This window comes from Miniopterus schreibersii (assembly GCF_964146895.1).
Source record: "Miniopterus schreibersii genome assembly, chromosome: 1".
Taxonomy (NCBI): Eukaryota; Metazoa; Chordata; class Mammalia; order Chiroptera; family Miniopteridae; genus Miniopterus; species Miniopterus schreibersii.
In genome coordinates this window covers 43,057,509-43,084,144 of record NC_138101.1, presented here as the reverse complement: position 1 = coordinate 43,084,144, position 26,636 = coordinate 43,057,509, and the positions used below count along the sequence as shown (strand labels likewise).

Here is a 26,636-nt window from a genome sequence, read left to right as displayed (position 1 = left end):
GCAAGTACACTTTTCCCCATTTCCTAACCCACACCAGAAACAGCCAACTGATCACAGCATCAACTGCAGTGACTATAAACCAATGACGCTGGCAATCAAGATCAAACCTATTTATTATCCCTCAAACACTTCTTTTTTAAATATAAGAGTTTAATATTAATGTACTTTAGAAATGAAAAAAAAACACACCCCAAAACACTAGCAGATAACAAAAAAAGCAAAGCAATCCAACAGTGACAGTGATAATCGCATCAGTGTTTGTAGAGGAAAGAGAAACAAGAGACTACAAGTGGAAATAAAATGTTATCCAATACTGATTACACATCCAAATATGCTGGGTTTATCCTTCAAAAACTCTAAGAAATATTTCTCTTAGCTCTTGTATCCATAAAAGAATTCACTGTTTCTGAATCTCAAAACTACATTACTTAAAACAAAATATACTTTAGTTTTAAAAGAATTACTCTGGCTGCTGTGCTGAGCATAGAATGTCAGGGAGCAAGGAAAAAAGGGCGACAGAAAGAAGATAAAATCAGGGTCAAGAGGGCTTAGACATCAGTGGTCATAACTTTATGAAAACTGAATAGGATTTGCTGACACAGTACATAGAGGGGTATGAAAGACCAAAAAAAAAAAGAAAGAAAAGAGTGATTCCCAGGTTTTGGCCTGAGGAACTGAATTGGAAAGATGGAGTTGCCAGCTCCTGAGGCGGTAAACCCTGTGGGAAAAAGCAACTTGAGAGTACAGGAAGAAGTTTAGTTTTGGTGTTCGATTTGAGAGACCTTACAAAAATCTGAAAGGAGTATCAAGTGAGCAGTTGGATAAATACAAGCATAAATGTGGAGAAGTTTGGGTTAGATATATATAGCAGAATGGTAAACATAAATGATATGTAAAGTCACAAGACTGGATAGGAAAGGGCATCTGTACAAAACTTACCACTAACATCACACTAATGCTCTCTACTTAAGATCAGGAAAGAGCAAGAATATCCACTTTTACCACTTCTGGTTGACATTGTACTGGAATCTCAGTCAGTGCCATAGGCAAGAAAAAGAAATAAAAGGCATGCAGATTTAAAAGGAAGAAGTAAAACTCTATTTACAGATGACATGTTTGTCTATGTAGAAAATCCTATGGAATCTACAAAAAAGCTATTCAAACTAGTAAGTGGATTTAGCAAAGTTGTGGGGAATAAAAGGTCAGTATACAAAATTAACTATATTTCTATGTACTGGCAATGAACAATTAGAGACTGAAGTTTAAAAAACAATACCACTTGAAACAGCACCAAAAATATTAAAGACTTAGGGATATATTTGATAAAAGATGTATAAGACCTATACTTTGAAAACTCCAAAATGTTGCTGAGAAATATTAAAGATGTAAATACATACATATATATATATATATACACATACTGTGTTTTTGTACTAGAAGGTGCAATATTGTGTAGATGGTAGTTTTCCCTAATTCAATTCACAGATTCAACAGAATCCCAATCAAAATCTCAAGTCAGTTTTTAAAATATAAATTGCCAAATTGATTCTAAAATTGATATGGGACTGCAAAGAACCTAAATAGGCCAAAGCAATTTTGAAAAAGAACACAGGACTGAAAAAGTTGGAGGTCTTACTAAATAATTTCAAGATTTATTATAAAGTTATAGTAATCAAGACAGTGTCACATAGTCAAAAGGACAGAAATACAGACCAATAGAATAAAGTCCAGAAATAGATCCATAGCTCAAAATGGATCAAAGACCTAAGTGTAAAAAGTAGATATGGACCACAGATTTAAGCATAAGAATTAAAACTATAAAACTTTCAAAAAAATCATAGGAGAAAATCTTAGTGATTTTAGGTTTAGCAAAGATTTTATAAATAGGAAACAAAAAGCCTAAATTATAAAAGAAAACTGAATTTAACCAAAAGTTAAAACTTCTGCTCTTCAAGATACAATGTTAAGAAAATGAAAAGTCAAGTCAGGGAGAAAATATTTGTGAAATACATATCACAACTGACTTGTATCTAGAATATATAAAGAACTCTTACAACTGAAGAAAGAAGACAAACTAGTAAGAAAGACAAAAGACTGGAACAAACACTTCACCAAAGAAGAAAGATATACAGATGGCAAATAAGCACATGAAAAGTTGTTTAATATAATTATTCATTATGAAAATACAAATTAAAACAACCATGAAATATCATTTCCCTATTAGAACAGCTAAAATTTAAAAAGACTGACCATTTCATTACCAAGTATTGGAGAGAATGTGGAAGAACTAGGACTTGCACATTACTAGTGGCAATGTAAAACGGTACAACTACTTTGAAAAATGGTTTGACATTTTCTTATAAAGTAAACATACGCCTACTATTATCACTCTGCCATTCTATTTCCAGGCATTTACTCAAGAGAAATGAAAATATATATCCACATAAAGACTTATACATGATTATTTATAGAAACTTTAATCGGAACAGCTAAAAACTGGAAACAATCCAAATGCCCACCAAAAGTGGAATGGATTAACAAATTGTTGTATATACATACACCAGAATACTACTCAACAATAAAAAGAAATGAACTATTGATATACAACATGGATGAAAATCAAAATAATTATGTTGAAAAAAAAACAGACCGAAACCCCCCACAAAATAGAAAAGAGTATACACTGTATAATCTCACTTATATAAAATTCTAGAAAAATGCAAAGTACTTTACAGTGACAAAAACAGATCTGTGATTGAATGGGGACTAGGAGGAGGAAGGGTAGATTACAAATATATAAGTACATGAAGACTTTTAAATATATTTACTATTTTGGTGGTAGTGGTAATGGTTTCATGGGTTTATATGTCGAAACTCATAAAATTGTACATTTATATATGTGCAGTTATTTTAATTATACTTCAATAAAGCTATGGGTGTGTGTGTGTGTGTAGAAAGCCAAGTGGAGATATCAAGTAAGTATGTGAATACACAATTACAACCTTCAGTGGAAAGGTCTGAGTTGGATATATACATGTGAAAGTGGCAAGTATATAAATGATATCTGAAGCCACAAGCCTAGATGAGATCCCCAAGGGAAAGAATGGAGAAAAAGAGAAATCTATGCCATGGGACATTCCAATGTTAAGAGGTTGGGGAGGTGAGAAAGAAAACAGCAAAGGAGACAAAGGAATAGTAGCTCAGTGAGACCGGAAGAAAAACAGGGCTTCCCTGATTGGGGAGACTGAGAAATAAGTGAAGGAAGTGTTTCAAGGAAAAAAGAGTGATTCACTACCAAATAAGCCGACAGGTCAAGTGTTATCTCTGAACTTAATATGATCAAGAAAGGAAGTAGCACTGCTAACACAGGTAGAGGTAATTTCTGTTTATGCACAGAATGGCGAGGGCATGGAGTAGTCAAATTAAACCCATATTCAACCACTGTAGCTGCATCACTTTGGTCAGAGAGCCTAAAAATATCAAACTTCACTTTCTTTATTTGTAAAATGGGGACAATGTCTTTCACATAGTTTTCTTTGAGGATTCAAAGTAAGTACAATACCTAACATAGTGCTTGATGATAATCAATGCTCAGTAAGTAGTAATATCAACATTATTATCATCATGCCTAAGAGGATTTCTCAACCTTGGCACTATCGACATTGATATTGTTGTGGGAGGCTGCATATGCACTGTAGGACTTTAAGCAGCAACCCTGGTCTTTACCCACAAGATGCTAGTTGCATTCCCCAAGATTTAAGATATAAGCTATATATGTATATGTATCATCAAGTTTTACAATTAAACATAACAATCTTCTTTTGATGATTCAGAAAAATATTTCAGTTTCTTGTAAGTTACCATTAATTAGTATTATCACCAACATGTAAAAGATGTTAAAAAAAGTATATCCTATGATACTCTCAGAAACATGACTGTCTATAAATAAGTCCTGATATTGATTTATCTCATTCTCATAAAAGTTACATGCAATCAATCAAGAAAAGTAGTTATTTGTGTTTATGACTGGGTGCTAAATAAAAATAAATTTGCTGCATTTTATTTTATTATTTTATTTTATTTAATAGATCTTTATTGATTTCAGAGAGAGGAAGGCAGGGGGAGAGAGACAGAAACATCAATGATAACAGTCATTGATCGGCTGCCTCCTGTACGCCCCCAACTGGGGACAGAGCCTGCAACCCAGGCATGTGCCTGACCGGGAATCGAACCACAATCTCCTGGACGCTAGGCCAACACTCAACTGCTGAGCTATGCCTGGCCAGGCGCTGCATATTTTTTTAAATTTACCAAACAGCTGATTTTCTATTCAACCCATTAAATTTGATATCTTAGAATAATGGTGCCTTTAGAAGAATTGTTTAGCGAAGCAGTCACTATTTCCACTTCAGAAAAAACAAAACAGGTAGAGGAGGGGATGAAGGGATGAAAAAACAACATTTAAAAGCAATCATCATGTTACTGCACAATCATTGATACATTAAGGATATTACGTTAAGATGACAGAGGCTTGATGCTACAAAGGCATATTAATCATAAGGAAGTCTAATACTCAAACATAACTAGAGTAGGCTCAAGGGACATTCCATGTCATGGATGCACTTAAAGGATTGTCTATTGTTCCTTTGGGAGCTGATAAAATTCTGTGCCCTAATTATTCACACACCTCTGAATGTAAAAATTTGCATAGTAAATTGTGATTTTCAAAGTCAAAGGTGAATTTATCAGTGGAGCTGAGAAAGAAATAAGACCAGGTAAGTAGCAAGAACTACAAACTCTTCCCTTTTTATTTAAAAGTTGATGTAATTATGGAAAGGAAGATTACAAAGAAATTGGAAAATATGAGAATTTGGGAGGTGATAAAATCTTTTAAAAATCTCCCTCTTTGGAATTAGCTATAAATAGGAGCCCTGATTCTCAGGGTATGTATGGTAAATGTCACATAGACAATAAAATACCGTAAGATTCAGTGGGCTAAGGAGTCTGTCTTGTTTTAAGTCACCCCAGAACCCTAACAAACCATGGGTATGTGTGAGATGGTACCAGGAACAAATAACTAGCCCAATTCCAATAAAATTTTATAGATTAAAAAAACAGATTAAAAAAGTGTACAAAGCCCGGACGGTGTGGCTCAGTGGTTGAGCATCGACCCATGAACCAGGAGGTCATGGTTCAGTCCTCGGTCAGGGCACATGCCAGGGCTGTGGGCTCAATCCTCCATAGGGTGCATGCAGGAGGCAGCCAATCAATGACTCTCTCTCATCGTTGATGTTTCTCTCTCCCCCTCTCCATTCCTCTCTCTGAAATCAATAAAAACACATTAAAAAAAAAACCTGTACAAAAAGTGGCCTATGGGGAACACATATCAAGTGAATAGCTCTCCAAATACATGAGAAATCTACCTATGTAACTTACTGTCTCCCTCTTAGAATTATCTCCCTCTAGAAATTAAGATCACAGCAATGTGATGACCTAATTGCAGTTGCTTTGTAGGACTCTCTTTCATTAACATACATTCATATTTGTTGCATGAGACAATACTTGGGTACATATAACTAAATAATGCTTCTGAAATATAATTTATTATATAATGGTTTTTATATGAGGTTATTATAGTAGAGAATATAAATTCCATTCCAGGGGCAGGGGAATACTGTATGAGTGAGGCTGGCTGGTATAAGACAACAGGGAGCATGGAGAGTATGTGCCTTGTCTAAGGGAAGCAGCAGTTACTCAGCTCCAGCTGACTGCTGCCATGTGAGAATGCAGGCCCAGGTGTCATCAGTCTTCAGATTTTTAAAAAGAAGTCTAAGACCCAAAAACCGATGTGAAAGCTCCCAATTTGTAATACTTGCAACTTATTTAAATTATTTAAAATACTAAGTAGGTCAAACAATTTTGCTTATAAGACAGACAATGCTTATGGGCCAAAAGACTGTGACTGTCAAAGAGAAGCTCAAAATAAAAGTCACTGACACTAGGAGACTATTAAAACTTGTAAAATAATCTAAAGCAGAAAAAAAAGCACATACAGACTTGATGAATTCTTTCCATGAAATGTTTTTTTAAAGTGCTGAAACATTTATGTGGATAAATGCAAACAACTAAGCTGGGGGTTTAAGCCTTGGTTAGTATTTCTCAAAATGCAGGACACTATGGCGTGTAAATATGTAACTGAGGAAAGCAGGTGCCTGCGCGCACACATGTAGTTGGATTAAACAAAGATGAATAGGTTTTTTTACTACAGGATACTCAGCACTTACTACATTTATTTAAATTTTGTGATGCTTCAGAAGGCAATATAGTATATTCTGTTTATTTAATTATGGACCCCTTTTAATACAAAGTATTCTGGGACACATCTACACTTTAAGGAATGAGGGTTTAACCCAAGAAAATGTTTAATTCCTGTTTGCACTGAGCATAAGCTAATGACTTAGCAAGAAGGAGAGTTAACATATTTGATTTACTCTGCAGCTTTAAAGTATAAAATACTGTAACTTAACAGTATATAATTAAGACCTATGTTTTGAAATGAACTAGTAAAATATGACCCTGTTCCAAAGATCAATGGTTCCTTCTGGTTTAATATTGTCAATTTTAAAAAGCTATTAATGAGATGAACTCTATTTAAGTATAAGATAGCACTTCTGAACTTTAATGTAGAGTGCCACAAAAATTAGCTAAGCAATTAAAGTAACATACAAAGCTATTTTGGTGTAGTAGTAAATTAAGCTAAAACTACTACATTAATTATATCTACAAGTTGTAAACCAAAACTAGACCCATGAAAAATTATATCCATTTTACATGCAGCCAAAGATATGAGATAAGTAAAGCATCCTCTCTCATTCAATATACTTAAAAACTCCTAGAGCTAAGTCTATTTTTACATCCTATATTTTATATGCTATACTTATTATAACCTGTAAAAGTAAATGACTATTGTAATATAAATGAAAAAATAAGAACTAAATGGCCCTTTGTTATTATAGAGAAAATAAACCTACGACAGGAATATAAAATTAAAAACTGCTTTTTTTAAGAAGTCTTTATATACCCCTGAACACTTTTCATGCCTATTTATATGACTGGCTTTTAACTAAATATGTATATATACATTTATTCTTCAAGTGTATTTACAGTTGTATTTTTTTCATAGGTATAAATAATATTCAAAAATATTTGTGGCCCTTTAAAACTCCATTCCATATCAAGTTCAAAACCCATGTTATGGACAAAACTACTTTACAAAAAGAGATATTCTAACAAAAGTAGTCCTAACTCAGAGTGAGGGAATATCAAGTAAATTAAACAAGTATGACTATATTTTTTAACGTTTATATTAAATCAGAGATCTATGGAATACCCCCCCCCCCCCAAAAAAAAGAATGTATCCAAAAATATATTGTTATTCTACTTACTAGATGATACTATAGAAGTTATATGGTTTCTGGGCTTCCAATTTTAGAAAACAGAAAAATTGCACCTACCTCAAGGCTGCTACGAGAATCAATTAAGATAATGGACATAAAAGCACTGTAAATTTTAATGTTCTATATAAGTACGATGAAACAATAATAGAAACAACTACTGATCTGTACTACCCAACAGGGAATAGCTTATTGTCACAAGAGTCAAGGCGTAATGCTCCAGTATTTTCTGCTTTCAAACAAGGGATTCGAATGACACAAAAGGTAATGCTATACAACTTAATAAGTTAGTTTCCTTGTTAGCTTTTTGTTAGGTACAGGCAACTTTGTTGTGCACTATTTTAAACCTCCTTTAGATAAGGATATTCCCTTCCTTATTTTAAAAAGTTTAGGATCTCAAAAAACGGTAAAGCAAAATAAAATAAAACTTGGTAACTTTAATTATGAGTTAAAGAAATATCAAGGTTAAAGGCATATGTAACTTGAAACAGGCCACCGGAAAAAAAGACAATATTGTTGAGTTCTATGAATTAATATAAAAAATGTCAGTAACCAGACATTATTGTGCATGCATTATTTTAAAGGGACAATATCAACATTTAAATATTCTCTGAACTGAATATTGATAAAATTCACATGTATACATGTTTATGTATACATATTCAAATATTATTTTTATTTTTATTTTTTTAAAAATTGCCTCACATTTTTCCAGGTAATACACAAAAAAGAATTCAAATAGATTGTCCTATCAGAGAAATAGCTTTAATTTTGTTAAAAGATGCACTAGACTATTTTCTGTGTTCTAGCCAATAAGCAGATTTAGCAGTCATAAAAATTTAAAAAAGCAATATAAGATTATCAGATATTGCTCTTTAATAAAGGAGTTCTTATACAGTGAAACAAATCTCAATCTACCAGCCAGAAGAAATGTCACTTGACAGTGTCCTTTTATATTACCAGAAATTATGCTTAAAAGCATCATGCATATGTAAATACAACCTTTTACCTTCAACATCATCTGAAAAGGTACATGAAAATAAATAAATAAATAAATAAATACACACATACATACATACATACATAAAAAGTGACCGATAAAGAAAATAGTTTCTTATGTAGAATTCACAATAAATAAGAGCTTAAAAATGTCAAATAAGTAATATAATCTACTGACAGAAGAGACTCATATTTCATTTTACTCAAATAGCAAAAGAGATACAGCATATGCTATATAGTCAGGATGATGAGACAGATTTTTCAATACATTAAAGGGTTATAAAGTATCTCCTAGGTAAAGAACTCTAAAATGAGGTCCATTGTGTCAGGTAAGAATTACCCTGCCCCAACTTCATTTATTGATTCTTTTTAAAAGAGAGACAGAGGGAGGGAGGGGGGAGGAAGGGGGAGGGAGGGAGGGGGAGAGAGAGAGAGAGAGAGAGAGAGAGAGAGAGAGAGAGAGAGAGAGAGAGAAAGAGAAAGAGAGACAGAGAGAGACATCGATCCAACCCACTGTTCCACCCATTCATGCATTCATTGGTTGATTCTTGCATGTGCCCTGACTGGAGATCAAACCTTCAACCTTGGCTTACGGGGACGAAGCTCTAACCAACTAAGCGACCCAGCCAGGGCCGATAAGAATTACCTTTTGGTGCAAGTTTAAGTTCCCATTTTAATCTTCCCTAGAAAAAGCAATTCTAGTACAGAATCATTTATCTTGTTTTAGCCAAAGGATCTTTTTAGATGTTGAATTAAAAGTAAAGAGTCCAAATATATAAAGAGAAACAAAAAATTGGACTCTGAACATGATTTTATTATAAATTTCTAACAAAGGAAAACGACCTAACTAAAAATTATTGCTGCTATACAATTTTTTTAAAACACAAAAATCATCCATTATAAACTACAAAAAGAGATAAAGTTCTAATTTGAAACAGCAAAGAGAGTCTTTTAACATATTATAACATGTGTGTTGTATCTAATTTTCTTAGAGAAATAACTAGACAATATCTTTTTCTTCAAAGTATGTTCTTGTGTGTACTGTATTTAAGTACTGTCATGTGAGTGACAGCTTCTTTTCCCATGGTACCAAATTACATTTTCTAAAGATATTTCATCCCTGAGAAATTAATCAAGTTAGTTGTAAGCTAGATATCAAAGAGAAATAAAAATTTTAAAAAAAGGATATTAAGTCCAAGAAACTGTGACTATTCAACATAACCCAGTTTCAAATGTTCCCATTACTATCTGATATTCCATGAAGTGCATATCTACATATATTTCTGCTGTACTTTTATTTTAAAAAATATTGTAAACTCAGTATTATCTACATTTCTTTATGACTTGTTTACTCAGAATTTTGAAAGATCCTACTATTTCAATGTAAATTAGACTTATAAAATACACGCATATGTCCATCTTTCTGACTGTCTAGAATAATGAAAACCCCACTATGTCCTATTGCAACAGCCAATATGGTCAGAATGCACTCTTTAACAGCATTGTGAATGTTATTAAATGCATATGTTTTTTTACAATATATAAACAGAATGTATACAGACTTCCAGTCAAGTGTTTCACGTATTGTCATAAAATAAATTAAGTAAATGACAGACTACCTCATTTTAAGTATGCAAGTAACTTGAAACAGAAAAAGGAAAGGAAGGATGTACAAGAGAAATGTGTGGATTCCAAGCTGATTCATATCATGTCACACCAAACAGATTCAATGTAAAAAAGACTTTCTGAATTTAACAAATTGTTGCTCTTTATAAGTTAACATGAGTCCTATGTTAAAAGTTTATTTATTAGGAAAAAACCCTTCATACTGCTCACCATATAACATATAAATAAAAAAGTATGATTTTTAATCAATAGCCAAAAATGATTATTTAATCCAGAGATTACTAATAATCATATTGCTTAACTAAAACCAAATACGAACAGAGGAATAAACATTTTTTTAAAAGAAAAGAATTTAATTCTATCTCCAAATTACACATAAGGCAATCATTTTAAAGATACTCTTCTGGAGTATGTCTTTCCTTTATTCATAAAAAACAAAAAAACAAAAACAACACCCCCCCAAAATAAATTCATAAAATAAACTCAACTTTTAAAACCAGCAAAATTAGTACAAGCCAGTTAACTTTATGTACAAAAAACACAGTAAAAGAAACTTACCTACTTCTTCTTCTTCATCATTAGATATTATATTAAATAGTGTATCCAAAGCATAACCTATTATTTCAGAATCCGAACTGGAAAAAAGAAATTATTACATTTATACACTGCTAGTTAGAGTGTGAACTGTAATGAGCATTTTTAGACAATTATTTAGCAAGACTGTATAAAATATTAATTCCATTTCTAAAAATTTATTCTAAGGAAACATGAGAGTGCAACTATAAGGAGTGTGTAAAGGTCTAATCAGAAAGAATATATGCACCCCTATGTTCATAGCAGCACAGTTTACAATAGCTAAGATCTGGAAACAGCCCAAGTGCCCATCAGTAGATGAGTGGATAAAAAAGCTGTGGGACATATACATAATGGAATACTATGCAGCTGTAAAGAAGGATCTCGTACCCTTTGGGACAGTATGGATGGACCTGGAGAATATTATGCTAAGCAAAATAAGCCAGGCAGTGAAAGACAAACATCACATGATCTCCCTTATACGTGGAATTTAAAGAACTTAATAAACTGATGAACAGAATAGATTCAATTACATGGAAGCATAGTTCAGACTGACGAATGTCAGAGGGTTGGAGGAGGGTGGGTGGGTGGAGGGGCAGAGAGTAACCAAAGAGTTTATATGCATATATGCACAACCCAAGGACACGGACAATGGTGGGGAGAGGGACTGGGGAGGGGTTGGGATGGGGTGGAGTGGGTCACTGGGGAGAAAAAGGGACATTTGGAATATTTTAAACAAAAATAAAAAAAATAAAAAAAAGAGTGTATAAAGGTTTATTTATAATAGTGAAAAATTAGAAGCAAGCTTAAGTGTCCAGTAACAAAACAAACAAAAAATAGCAAGGTAAATCCAACATACAGAAGCCAGTAGGAAAATATTGAATATAAAAATTAATGTACAGAATGATCCCATCTAGCAAAAAATATACATTTATGTCTTTCTATTTTAAAAAGATCTCATAAATTTATAAAATAAATCCAACTTTAAAGCCAGCAAAAATTAGTTCAACCCAGGAAATTTTATGAGTGTGTGTATGTTTATATATATACTTTGTGACACATATACAGAATGTTTATATAAACTAATAGTGTTATCTCTAGTTGTACTCCTAAAGTTTATTTACCTGCTCTATACTTTATTTTCTTAAAAAAAGAAAATCTTATGGTAAACATGTACTATTTATAATATCAGGAAGTACAATATTTTGTAGTCGTTAATAAACACAAATTTTGAAAGCACGATGGATGATGATGGCATATAAGAGTGAAAAGCAAGAATGAGATACCAGTCACAAAGATTCAGCAAATATGAAGAAGTGATTAGGAATGATACATGAAAGCAAAGATGAGGGACAAAGGGGGTCACAATGAGAGGATGTAAATCTCAAATGAAGTGGGTTTTTAAATTATTATTATTTATCATTTTATTTTTGAGAAATTTTGAGGGACATCTTTTAAAAACCTTTTGAGAAACTAGGAATAGAAGGGAACTTCCTGGAAATGATAAAAGGAATCTATGAAAATGTAATCTATGAAAACTCAATATTTTACCCCTAAGATCAGGAACAAGATAGCAATGTCCCCTCTAATGACCTCTATCCAACATTGAACTGTAGATTCTAGCTACAGCAATTAGGCAAGAAAAGGAAATAAGAGACACACAGATTGGAAAGTAAGACATAAAACTATACCTATTCACAGATGACATTCTTGTATACAGAAAATCCTACAGAATCCACTAAAAAACTCTTTGAACTAGTACATAAATTCAGCAAAGTTGAAGGTTACATGCTCAATATAGAAGACCTGAAACTCAAGTAAAAAGACATTCTGTGTTCATGGATAGAAAGATGTAATATTGTTAAGATGGTAATATACCCCAACTTGACTTACAGATTCACACATCCCTATAAAAATCCTAGCTGTTATTTGTGCAGAAATTGGCAAGCTGAACATAAAATACGTATGGGAATGCAAGGGATCTAGAGTAGCCAAACAATCTGTAAAAGAAAAACAAAGTTGAAGAACTCACATTTTTCAACTTCAAAACTCAGTACAAAATTACAATAATCAACACTATGTGGCACTGGCATAAGGACAGATATGCAGATCAATATGATACAGAGTCTAAAAATAAGACCTAACTTTTATTTCAAATGATTTTTGGCAAAAATGTAAAGACCATTCAATGGGGAAAAACCAGTCTCTTCAACAAATGGTGCTGGGACAACTACATATTTACATGCCAAAGAATGAAGTTGGACCCCTACTTCAAACCATATGCAAAAATTAACTCAAAATGTATATAATACCTAAATATAAGGAACTTAAGCTATAAGATTCTTAGAAGAAACAGGTATAAGCCTTCAAAACCTTGAATTAGACAATGATCTCTTAGATATGACACTACAAGCATACGCAAGAAAATGATGAAACAGATAAACTGAACTTTGTCAAAATTAAGAACTTTTGTGCTTCAAAGAACACTATCAAAAAAGTGAAAAAACACCTCAAAGAGTGGGAGAAAATATCTGCAAATCATGTATGTGATAAGGGACTTGTATCCAGAATATATATATACAATTCAACGATAAAAAAAGATAAGTAACCCAATTAAAATTAGGCAAAGGATTTGAATAGACATTTCTCCAAAAAAGCTATTACAAATAGGTCAATATGTACATGAAAAGATGCTAAACATTATTAGTCATTAGGGAAATGCAAAGCAAAGCCACAATGAGATAACAAGTTATACTCACTGGGATGGCCATTAAAAAAAAGAAAAATAACAAGTGCTGGCAAAGAGAACTTGGACTTTTATACACTGCTGTTAATATTGTAAAATGGTGCAGCCTCTGTGGAAGATTTTGGCCATTCTTCCAAGTTAAACACAAAAGATACCCAGCAACTGCATTCCTATGTATAAAACATGTTCACACAAAAACTAGTATATGAATGTACATAGCAGCATCAATCATAATAGCTAATAAATGGAAATAGCCCAAATATCCATCAACTAATGAATGGATAAACAAAAGATGGTATATCCATACAATGGAGTATCATTCAGCAATAAAAAAGGGATGAAATACTAATATATGTTCCAACATAGATGGACCTTGATATATTATGCTAAATAAAAGAAACCAGACAGAAAAGCCACATATTCTGATTTCATCTATATAAAATATCCAACATAATCAAATCTATAGAGAAAGAAAGTAGATTAGTAGTTGCCAGGCAGTGGGGGGAAGAAGGAATAGGAATGACAGCTAATGGATACCTGATTTCTTCTGAAGTGATGAAAATTTTCTGGAATTAGATAGTGATGATAATTGCACAAATTTGTGAAGATACTAAACCCACTGATGTGTACACTTAAAAAAGGTGAACTTTATGGTATATAAATTATATCTCAATTTTAAAAGCTATTGTGGTGTCATACTTTGGAAACATCAGTGAGAAACAGACAAATTTCAGGCCCTGAATGTGAGACTTAGGAGAATAAGCCGCTCTTCTCAAGGTGTCTGTAAGGGAAGCAGGCCCATGGACAGATGAAGAGTGTCAAGCCATGCCAAGAAAGGAAACAGCTCTCTGTGATGCAGCTAGCGATGAAGGGGATCCAGTGGGAGGATTCTGAGTGTGCTAGCTGGACAGGCCAGGAGAAGCATAAAATAGTAATGAAGACGAGAAATGGAAGGAGACGGCTGCAGAACACAGACCTTTGCATTGAATGAAGTTAAAAAACACTTTGAAAACAGAAGACAATAGGTAAGTATGGGAGGCAAATGGAAAGGGAATTTAGCACAAGAGAATGAAGCACAAGAAGGCTCATAGAACTTTGGCTTTGTTTGTTGTCTAAGAGGCACAATAAAATAGCCAGCGACCTTTAACATGATACAATTATTAGTTCATACATTCACAAAGCTGTATGATATACTCTACTTCTAAGCACAAAGCTTGGCACATAGTAAATGTGCAATAAATGTTTTTAAAAATGTATTTTTTAACCTTTATACCATGAGTAGCTGTATATTTATTTTCTGCTGTGCACTAAAAATAACAAATGCTACATTCTATTTTTCATATTGAGATATTAGTCATTTCATTACTAAATTTTTAAGACTCAGCAAGAACATGGACACATGGAATAAAGATACATGGAATGAAAAAGAGATTATATGCATGTATAATCACCATAATAAAGTGTGTTTTTTTGTTTTGTTTTGTTTTTTATCTCCGATTCATTTTCTCTAACTTGGAATATTGTTTAAAGCAGACAACTAACTTATGTTAATGTATTAGTTTTGATGCTGTAACGAATTACCACAAACTTAGTGGTTTAAACAATACAAATATATCATCTTATAATTCTGGAAGTCAGAAGTCTGAAATGGGTCTCACTGAACTAAAATCAGGGTCTCAGCAGGGCTGCCTTCCTTTCTGTAGGCTCTAGGAAAAAATCCATTTCCTTGCCTTTTCCAGCTCCAGAAACCAGCTTCTTTCATCTTCAAAGCCAGCAAAACCAGGTGGAGATAGTCTCATATCACCTCATTCTGACTTTCTCTTTTGCATTACTTTTCCACTTTTAAGGAGTGTTGGTATTATTACACTGGGCCCACCTGTGTAATAATGAAGCACAATCTCCCCATCTCAAAGTCCTTGATTTAATCACATATGCAAAGTTCCTTTTGCTATCAAAGGTAATATTCACAGGTTGTGGTGATTATGTGAACATCTTTGGGGCAGCCATTATTCTGCCTACCATAGTTACCCACTCTGGTGTTAATAAGAATGTCCTGAAACATCCAATGCATGTATTCAAATGCATTAGAATTAGTCGGCTTTGAAAAGGTAACCAATGTGGGTTATACTTTCTGAGGAGAAGAGAAAAGGTTCTAACTAGTATGAACAATCGGCTGGGCATTACTAAAATATAACTGAAAACGAGGCTATCAGGTTAGACAGACAGGCAGTACTGAAATCTTTAAAAAGCGTATATGCTTTGCTTTGTTTGAGGAACTTGGACTCCACACTGCACTGAGCTGGTGAAATGCATTAAATAGTTGAGTGACAGAAGATTAACATTTCAGAAAGATAATTCTTGCAATATATAGAATGAATGGAAGGTCAAAGAGATCAGAAGCAAAGAATGCACTTTGAAGGTGGTGGTCATTTTCAACTAATTCCAAAAACTCTTTGATATACCCCTCCTTCAAAAGATGGGGAACCTAATTCTTCTTCTATGTGTAGGCTGTACTTATTAACTTGCTTCTAACAAATACAATGTGGTGGAATTGATGGTATATGACTTCTGAGACCAAGTCCTAAAAGTCATTGGGGCTTTCCTTTGGTTCTCTCTCTAGGATCACTTGCTCTTGGAAAAGCCAATTGCCATATCATGAGGATGCCCACACAGCCCTACAGAGAGAGTAACATGGTGAGGTATTCCTGCCAATAGCAATGTGAATGAGCCATCTTGGAATCAGATCTTCCAGTTAAGCCTTTAGATGACTGCATTCCTAGCTGACTTGACTGAAACCTCATGAGAGACCCTCATTTAGAATTGCCTAGCTAAGTCACTTCAGAATTCCTGATCCACAGAAATGGTGAGATATTATTTTGAGCCACTAAGTTTTGAGATAATTTGCTATGCAGCAAAAGATAACTAATACAGAGGCTATGAAAATGATGTAAGTGAATGATATTAAGAGCCAAAACTAAGACCAAAAAGGAAACTAAGAGAAATTCATGGATTCCAGCCGGTATTTGGTCTGGATGGGCAAAGAAAATGGGTTAAGAAGACGGGTGAGTTCAGTACAAATCCTCTTTTCTTACTTGAATGGAAGGTGCTATCAACTGGGATGAACTTGGGTCAAAAGGCAGTTGAAGGGGATGCAGGGGGTGGAAAGAAGGCAATTAGGAGAAGGGCAACTAGAGATAAATTACCTATTGAACATTTTGAATTTGAGGTATTTGTGAAAGATTTTGACATGGTAGAAATGTCCACTGAGCAGCTAAAGCGTGTAAGATACATTTAACTAGAGGTAAGATTTGAAAGGTATCCATATACAGTTATTAATTAAAACCAAAGATGCACATATAATCTTTTAAAGAGAAATTTAAAGAGCTAAAAATAGGCTGAGTGATCTTTCTTTTAAGTCATGGTCAGATTTAACACTTCACTCTATTAATAGTTTATTTCTCCAAAAAATAGCAAGTCTGGATAAATGATATTCCATAATATGTATATATTATAGATTAGTACATTATAGTATACCTAAGTGAACATCAAAACATCCATTTGCCCATTCAAACTCACGATCTTAATCCTTTAATTAACAGTTGCTTCATTAGATTTTTATATGATAAGTTTTCAACCCCTGAGGTTTGAGACTGTTTGTCCTAATGCTTAGTACAGTGTTTGCACCAATAAATATTTATTGAAATAACGAATGCAAGTAAAAGCATAATGGCTTTAATATGTCTATCATTTCTTCAACAGAGACTCTAAAACAAATTAAAATTTCAAGAAAAATTAGGAAGAAAGATTAATTAAAATTTCAAGAAAAATTAAAGAGACTCACCGATCTGTTTGTAAAACATGGATAAGATGTTCCATAGCTTGAATACCCACTTCCAAGCGATATTTCTGCACAAAAGAAAAATGTTAAAAAAACTAATATCCAACTTAATAAACTTAATAACTAACAAAGTGCTACTGACCTTGGATAATGACTTGAGAGCACGCACGGCATTTCTTCGATCATCCAGTAGAGTAGATGAGGCTACTCTGTCACAAAGCTTTTGAATCTGTCATGGAAAAATGAAACAGCATTAACAGAAGAGAAAGAAGAAAAAAGAAACATGAAGTTTCTCCCAAATTTATACTATCTAATTTTGGAAGAAAAAAAAAAGAAATCAACAAGTGGGATGTCATGGAAATGTTCTTTCACAAATCTAAATAACTATTTAGGTAATATAATCTCATTACAGAGATCATTTTTCACAGACTTGAAAAATAAAAGTGGTGAAAGAGAAGTCAAATAAAATAAGTCACATAAATTGAGGAATTAAGAGAAATCATTAGTAGAACAAGAGTTTTCTAAACATGCCAATTATGACTGTTTGAATCAATAGGGGAGCATAATCCATTAGGGTTATGGTAGAAGATGGGAAGTTATTCAAAACATTTTTAAACAATAATTGTTTATATCATAATTTCACCCTATATTTAAACAAGAAACGTCAGAACTATATATCAAAAATTTTAAGTTTTGAATGTACCTCATAATCTATAAGGATAAAAAATTTCTATTATAAAAGTTTTTAATAAATTTACAGAAATTAAAATTCAAACTGAATTTAAAAATAAACTTTGAACATTATTTACAATAGGAAAAAACTGGAAACACCTTATCTGTCCAGAAAGAGAAGAAAAACTAAAGAAAATGTGGTACATTCTTTGGTGGAATACTATGCAGCTATTAAAAAAAATTTACTGTATTGATATGAAAATACTATGACTTAATAAGTAGTGGGGGGAAAAAAGCAAGTGGTAAAACTATATGTAAACTGTGAGCCTACTGAAGCAAAAGTCCCAAACTGTGTGAGTATGTAAACTTTCATTAAAAAAGAATTTGGAAACTTAAAACCATAAAACTTCTAGAAGAAAGCATAGGAGAGAATATTTGTAACCTTTAATTAGGCAAGGTTTCTCAGGTATATATTAAGAGCACAATCCATGAAAGAAAAACATAATAAATTGTTACTTTATCACTTCTGCTCTTCAAGAGTACTGTTAAGGGAATGAAAAGATAAACTACAGACCGGATGAAAATATTTGGAAAACATCTGGTCAAGGACAGCTTTTGAAACCACTATATGCAGGTACTTCACAGAGCTAACAATCTGTTACTATTTTAAGTTATTACTCATTCTTTAATGACAGTTCTTACTAAAATCTACAAATAAGATTTTGGAATATTACTCAAACTTTTGCACCCTATGTATCTGAATTAATAGTGCTTAAACACATTGTGTTTTCCAAATTACATTCTGTAGGACTCTATGTCCCAGAAGATAGTAATAGACTTCCTATGATCACAAAACCAGTGGGAAAAAAGGTTATACAAAATTAAATAGGTTTCTGCACTGCAGGATTTCTAAGTCTTCACTATGCTCATTTGCATTTCTTCATACTGTACATACAGTATAAGCAAGCCTAGCTTTACTTTTTGATTTTATTCATTCTAACTGCTCACATTGAGAAATTATTCCTACCTTAAACTGTATTCGCTTTCATAATAATTATATTCACTTTCCAAAATGGAAATAATTAACTTTCTCTTTATTAAGTAACTGGTTGATATTTTTCCTACTATAATTGTGGGTTTTTTTAACCATTAAAAAAACCTACATAATTATCTTTTGAAAACATGAACCTTCTTACTCAGCCGAAAAAATTTCTTAGGCCAAAAAGTGTTTTCCTAATAAGCATGACTGTAATTTCCTCTACTTCGGCTTTGTATATCTTTAAATTTTTTTCTAGGTAGTTTATAGCTGATATTATGACTGGGAAATCTTTTGTAGGCACTTCTGCTTTTTCCTAATCTTAGACCTCAAGCACAGGCTGTCTCCAGATCTGAGAATTCCATCTGGGATTTACATCTCCACTGTAGTACTTAGTCCTAGTACCATGTAGGACTTGAACTCTAGCCTCAGCCCCATCTTTAGTTGATGTATAGCGAGACTTATGTCAAAATACAAACTTCCATGTCTGAAAGCTCCTCAATCATTATCTGTTGAATGTGGAAATGTGAAAGCTATTTGATGGTGGTGGACTTAGCTTTAGGAATACTGGAGGGAGATGATCATAACCCTAGAGTTCAGGGGTTTGCTTTGTTTTTATTTTCAGTAATTTATTTTCTGTCCAATGCTAACATTTCAGCATTGTTAGTGGGGTTTTTTTAAAAGCTTTTAGATATACAGAAAGATCATAATCTCACTTATTATGAAGATAAATAAAATAGCAATGAGGTTTTTATCCAATAGATTTACATTAAAATTAAAATAATAGAACATACCAAATTATTCGATTTTTAAAAACAATTTTTAAAATTTTTATTGATTTTAGAGAGAGGAAGAGGGATAGAGAGCTAGAAACACTGATGAAAGGGAAAAATGGGCTACTTCCTGCAGTGCCCCTCCTGGGGATCAAGCCTGAAACCTGGGCATGTGCCCTGATGGAACTGAACTGGTGATCTCTTGGTTCATGGGTCCATGCTCAACCACTGACCACATGAGCTGGGCTCCAAATGATTCTATTTTATGAAATAAAAAACAGGCAAAATGAACCTATGCTATTAGCAGTCAGGACAGTGATTACTCATGGGGGCAGGCAGGGACTGAATGAAGCACAAAGGGGGGGCTTCAGGGGTGCTAGTAATGTTCTGTTCCTTGATCTGGGTGTTGGTTATCTGGAGGAATACATCTGAGTATGTTCAGGTTGAGGTTTACATATATCACTTATGTAATTTTCTATATACTTCAATAAAATTTTTAAAATAGAACTATCCAGGATAGACAAAGATATAAAACAGTGAACTTGCTTATATTCTCTCAGAAGGAAGGTAACCTAAAAAAGTGGCAATGTGGCAAAAACTATTACAATTTAAAATGTTCAGACCCTTTCAGCCAGGCATTCCTACTTCTAGAATTTATCCTTTAAAAATATGCTCGCAGCACCTGGCTGGGTGGCTCAGTTCATTGGAGTGTCATCCCGTACACCAAAAAAGGTTTTGGGTTCAATTTCTGGTCAGTACACATGCCTAGATCGCAGGTTTGATCCCTGGTCAAGGAGTGTATGGGAGACAACTGATCAGTGTCTCTCTGTCTCTGTCTCTGTCCCCCTTCCTTTCTCTAAACACATCCTTCGGTGAGGATTAAAAGAAAAAAAAGAAAAAAAGCCCACAACTATACTATGTTATATACAAGAATGTTCTTTGTAGCAATATTTTTAATGCCTGAAAAGGAAACCTACCTTCCATCTGTAAGAATATAATAATGTCTGCTACACAGAAGAGGGTCCTAACCTGACTATGCTGGCACCCTGATCTCAGATTTCCAGCCCCCAGAACTGTGAGCAGTAAGTTTCTGCTGTTTATTAAATAAAAAAAAACCCCAAAATCTAAAGGTGCATCCATCAGTAAGAGAACAGTGCACTATTACACATGGTACACACACAGGGTGGGGCAAAAGTAGGTTTACAGTTGTTCATATGGCAAATAATACAGTAAGAATAAACTTTGTTTTGCGTACTCACAACTCTAAACCTACTTTTGCTCCACCCTATACACTATGCAGCTAATTAAACTGAATGAAGCAGACCCACATATACTAATAAGAAGATATGTTCAAAGATATGGAAAAAAGAAAACAACAAATAGTATGCTCAACATAAGCTCATTTTGGTTTAAAATTACATTAATAATAAACCACTTAAGACTATGGGCCATACTGTCTTTTAGTGGGTTGCTGAAAATATTCATTTTCTACACTACCCAGATATTTGAATTTTGATAATAAGCAGAGAAGAGCAAAATGGAATAAAGTGAAATGGTTTGTTTTATTGGGATTTCCAGAATATTTTCCTGACTGACAATTCATCTTTCAAAGATGCTATTTTCACTCTACTGATCAAAAGAGCATGAAATCAGCTCTTAATTGATAAAAATAAACCACCATAATAAAAATATCCTCAATTGGCCCCTGTTGCCTATAGGATAAAGCACAAACTTTTAAGATTAGACTACACAGTCATTACTCAGTCAATAAACACAATGACTACACATACACATTTGTTGTAGTGCTAACCAAAATAAAGATCTGGTCTCTGGCCACAGGAGCTTGCACAGGCAAACAGTTGTGTAAATAAAGTATAATAACAAGTTAAAGGTATATCAGTATGTTGAGTAAAGCAGGCACATAAAAAAAATCAGTCAATTTTATATGAAAGGAAAACTGCTATAGACTGAATGTTTAGAACCTCCTCACCCAAATGGGTATGTTGAAATCCTAGCCCCGCAATGTGCTAGTAGTAGGAGGTGGGGCGTGTCGGAGATGATGTCATGAGGGTGGACCCTCATGAATGGGATCAGTGCCCTTATGGAGAAGCCCTAGAGAGGTAGGGCTTTATCCCTTCCCTATGAGGATGCGGCGGGAAAGGCTGTGTGTAAACCAGGAAGCAAGCCCTCAGCAGACGAAGAATCTGCATGCACTCTGATCTTGGACTTCCCAGCCTCCAGAATTGTGAGAAATAAGTTGTTTAAGCCACTCGGTCTATGGTAGTTTTGTTATAGCAGACTAAGATACTGTTTAAGATTGAAATATTAAGAATGCCACTTGAGTAAAAAATTAAGAATAAGTATCACATGAGGAAGGAATTCCAGGCACAGAAAATGATTTCTTACTTTACATTTATTTACACATATTTCAACGTAGAAAATAGCATTTCATATTCAAAATAAGAAAACTGAGTTTCTAAATGTGTATACATCTATGAACCCAAACAGTAATGTCTACATTACACACATACACATATATACTTGTTTTATTAAAACAATATACCAAAGGAGACTTCCTAAAATATGTGCATTTCCTTTTATAATAATTTTAAATACCTGTTATTTCTGGAAATGACTGATCTAAAATAATGTGGGGAAAAATAAGAAAATATAAACTTAGCTAAAAATAGATTTCTTTTCTAAATGAGTCAAAGTATCTGCCTCAATAGGCTCTGATTAATAAGCAAATTATAAGTTTTTTTAGGTAATTACAAAATTCACCTTTAAAATATTAAAATTAATCTCTATTTAAAGTATACTATTTATACTTATAGAAATAAAATCCATTAGTTCCTGAGTTTGGGTATGTATCAAGACTATTTTTAATAATATAAACATGCATTTTATCTATTAAACTTGGGTTTTAATGGCAAGTACATATTCTTTCCAATTGAGGATTTTATTGGAACTTTCTCTCTAGTGACTTAAGACAATTAAACTCAAATCAGTCAACCATATTGAAAACCAATGAGAGTTGAAAGTGAATATAACAACTTATTTATCCAGAATCATGACTGACCTATTTCAGATACCTTCTGTCAGGCACCAAAACCGTCTTTTCATTTTAGTGATTTCTGACAGTAATCTAAAACTAATTACAAGCTTCTCTGTCTTCTTAAAGAACATAATTTTACAAGCTTTCTTAGACTTAAACCTAAGTCCTTTCCAATACCACATATATGGATGTCTTAGGTGTTGAATGAATTAATATAAAAGTCTTTGCATAGTACAGGGTACCTATAAATACTAAAATATTAACAAACATTATTATTACCAAGCTTCTTATGACTTTTTTGTATCATTCTTCTCTTATTGGACTTTTGGCTGTCATTTTCATCATTTATGTTTCTAACAGACTACTTACACTTTGTAGTTTTTGATCTGCTACTAAGAAATTTGATAATTTAAGCAAGAGAGTAACATACCTACAACAAAAAATTACTCAGACTTGAAATCAAGATTGAGTACATGGGCTTTGCAACTTCTGCTTTGCTATGTGAAAGCCTTATTACCTCCTGATAATATTTCAGATGGCTGAAGTTTCTACATAAATGATCTCTCCATAATAAAGTGCTAAGTTGCTACTCTTTACAGACAGACAACTGAAACCAAATGAAAGAAAAACATATATATTCCAAATATAGACAGGTCTATATTTTTCAGTTGATATTTACCAAGCAAAAATTTTGAAGCACACAAGTACGCTTGATTTAATATTCAAAAATTGCAGATCTTAAAGATCATTATTCCATTTATTCCACACTTGAAAAACCAACCCCATGCAGTAAAACTGGGCCTCTTTATCCATTCTTTTTCTTAAAATATATCTTTATTGATTTCAGAGAGAGGAAGGGAGAGGGAGAGAGAGAGAGAGAAATATCAGTGATGAGAGAGTCATTGATCGGCTGCAGCCCGCCACCCGGGCATGTGCCCTGACCGGGAATCGAACCCTGATCGCCTGGATCCTAGGTCAACGCTCAACGGCTGAGCCACGCCTGGCTGGGCACCATTCTTTTTCTTTTAATGATTAGAACCCTCTGTGTTTTAGCTGGGCACATGACTGTCCACCTAGTCTACTTTCCAAGCCTTCCTTACATCTAGGCAGTGATTACATTTTAGCCAATGAGTTGCCAGTACCTTCCAGGTCAAGTTCTTAAAAGGAAGCTAATTGATCTCTTTTCTTTTTTTTTTTTAAATCCTCACCCGAGGATATGTTTTAGATATATATACCTAAAAAGAACTATATATATATTTATGTATATATATATAGAGAGAGAGACAGAAAGAGAGAGAGAGACACTGATAATCAATACATCAATATGAGAAAGAAACATGGATCGGTTGCCTCCTATCCTATATTGCCTCCCATGCAGAGAAATGTTAGTTTGAGTACCTGTTGCAGGTACAATAGGGACTGCGAGATTTTTTTGGTATGTAGGGAAACACTGTAATGTAGTGTTTAAAATAATTTTTAAGTCAACATTTCAAACCTAAAGATTTCATATAAAAATCCAGATTTCTACCTTTTCTTGAAAAAATTCAGCTTGATAGCTAATGATTGCTAATACTGTTTCTCATACAATTTAAGAAGCCAACAATAAGTCACTTTTTAAATGTATCACCAAAAACAAAGAAACACTGCTAATTATAATTACAAGATGCAACCTGATTTCAGAGATGTTTAAATGCTAATGTGCATCTTAAAATCATCAAAATCTGAAGTATATAGCACTTATGTGCTGTGTTCTAAAAATTCTTTGTATTTTTAATTCTATTAATTTTCACAAAAACCCTATGTGATAGACACTATTACTATCCACATTTTAGATCTGAGGAAACAGTCACAGTGGGTGACTTGTACAAGTTCACAAAACTAGTAAGTGGTGGGATGGCATTCAAAGCCAAGCAGTTTGAGTGCTTAATCCCTTGGTTTAATTATATCTCTGGGCCTTCATTTCCAGAGGCCAACACATGGCTGGAGTTCAGCACTAGCTACACTCTCAAGTCAGGATATGCAGGCTCCAGTTTCATCGCAGACCTCAGCTCTTTTCTCTAATCCAACCTGCTTCACTGAACAATAATGCTACCCAACTGCCACTGTTAGGATTTGAGTTTGTGACTTTTACATTAAGCAACAGAATATTATATATTAACAAAAAGCAGTTTTAAAGAGAAAAACATATATTTGAGTAAAATTTAATCCAGAATTAGTTTTGTTTAGAGGGACCAGAAAGGGGTAATAAGGAAAACTCAAGAGACAGTAGTTCTTCAGCTAATTCATATTATGTAACTAGGTATGAAGGGCTCTGAGATGGAGAGAATGATGAATCACTCATGGAAACTTTTAAAAAGATGCTTTTATAGTCTATTATAGGACAGTGTAGTGTAATTAATAAAAATAACTGAAAATCTGGTATTTTAAATAATTTGTAATAAAGTAGCTCTATGTTTTATGCAAAGTTCTCTAAGACATATCAATCAATGAAAAAGATAACCAAAGAAAACTATAAGTGTATCATTTATGAAGAAAGAGATAAATATGCTCATATATAATTCCACATTGCACAAATGCATATGCATAATGTTCTGAAAGGATTTACACCAACTAAGAATTGTGATTATTTCTGGAAAGAGAACTGAAATTGGAGACGGTAGTCAAAGAGGACTTTATTAGTATTACTTGCCACTTTGTGTAATTAAAAAATTAAAAGCTTTATCAATAAAATAGGTATAATGCAGCAAATGCAGGTGATTATGTATCAAAAGTCTTCTTTGTTTCAATAATTGCCATGTGAGATTCTCAATTCCACTTACCAAGAAAAATGTGCAAAGGACAAATAATCCCACTAACAACTGGTAACTTGTAATTCATAATCAAAATTATTACCTAATAACCTGATTTTAATGTTTGTTTGCTTTTCTACCCAATGGTGCCATTTATTTTTTTATTCAGCGATACACAAAGGAAACCAAAACAGAAGCAATGGGAATAGGAGAGACTAGGAAAGCAAAAGGTGAGATGAGGAATGTGAAAATGAAAAACCACTGAAAAGTAAAAAGAAAATAAAATGAAGGTGCAATAAAACTAGGATGCTGAAGGAACATTTAAAATTTAATGGACATTGCCATAATGTGGTTTGCAGTATTTTCTTACAATTCCTAATACACATATTTTTTTTAGTATTCACTAACTATTTAACTGATATGCAAAAGTGAAGGGCAAGCATTCCAATTTAAGAAATCTAATTCAGTCATTTATTCAACAAATATTTATCAAGCCCTAATACCAATTTATTTGATGATTAACTCTGCCTTCATGAAGCTTAACACATAGTTATACCTTCCTTGGAGAGAACTTTCCCATCCATGACTGGTTCCTATAGTACTAAAATAATTCATGTTAACCAATGGTTAATTCATTTATATTGTTTAAATGGAATAAAAAACATTACTGTTTGAGGATACAAGAAAGAGCCACAGGCTTAACTTGTTTTAAATTGAACTCTATAAGTGAGAATTTACAAAAAAAGTAAAAGTCAGTTTTATTTTCAGATTACCTAAATTATTATAATCTAAAAAAAAGTGGGAACCCATTACAAAGCCAAACACTAGCCTCTCTGAAGACAAATCCAATGAATCTAACACAATCTATTTCCACTGCAATTACCAATAAGTCAACCTAGGTAATATACTGCTTAATTTATTCTTCATGCTTTCTCTAAGAAATGAATGATGCTCTCCAAAAGGACATACTTTTAAGCAAGGCATTATAAATGAAACTTGTCTACCAAATAACCTATCACAAACACTAGCATCTCAAAGTTTAACACTACAAGTTTCCAAATTAAAGGTGTGTAAC

The 26,636-nt window shown here is 33.2% G+C and overlaps 1 protein-coding gene across 2 annotated transcripts in view; it reads right to left on the bottom strand.

Moving 5' to 3' along the window:
• USO1 (USO1 vesicle transport factor) overlaps positions 1-26,636 on the bottom strand; it is a 78,260-nt gene that overhangs the window by 46,184 nt on the left and 5,440 nt on the right. For both annotated transcript variants that reach the window (XM_081160691.1, XM_081160690.1), the window contains exons 2-4: positions 17,379-17,465; positions 17,240-17,304; positions 10,638-10,714 (exon numbers count right to left, since the gene is read on the bottom strand). In XM_081160691.1, coding sequence (XP_081016817.1) covers positions 10,638-10,714; positions 17,240-17,304; positions 17,379-17,465 — 229 coding nt within the window. The remainder of the gene's footprint in view (positions 1-10,637; positions 10,715-17,239; positions 17,305-17,378; positions 17,466-26,636) is intronic.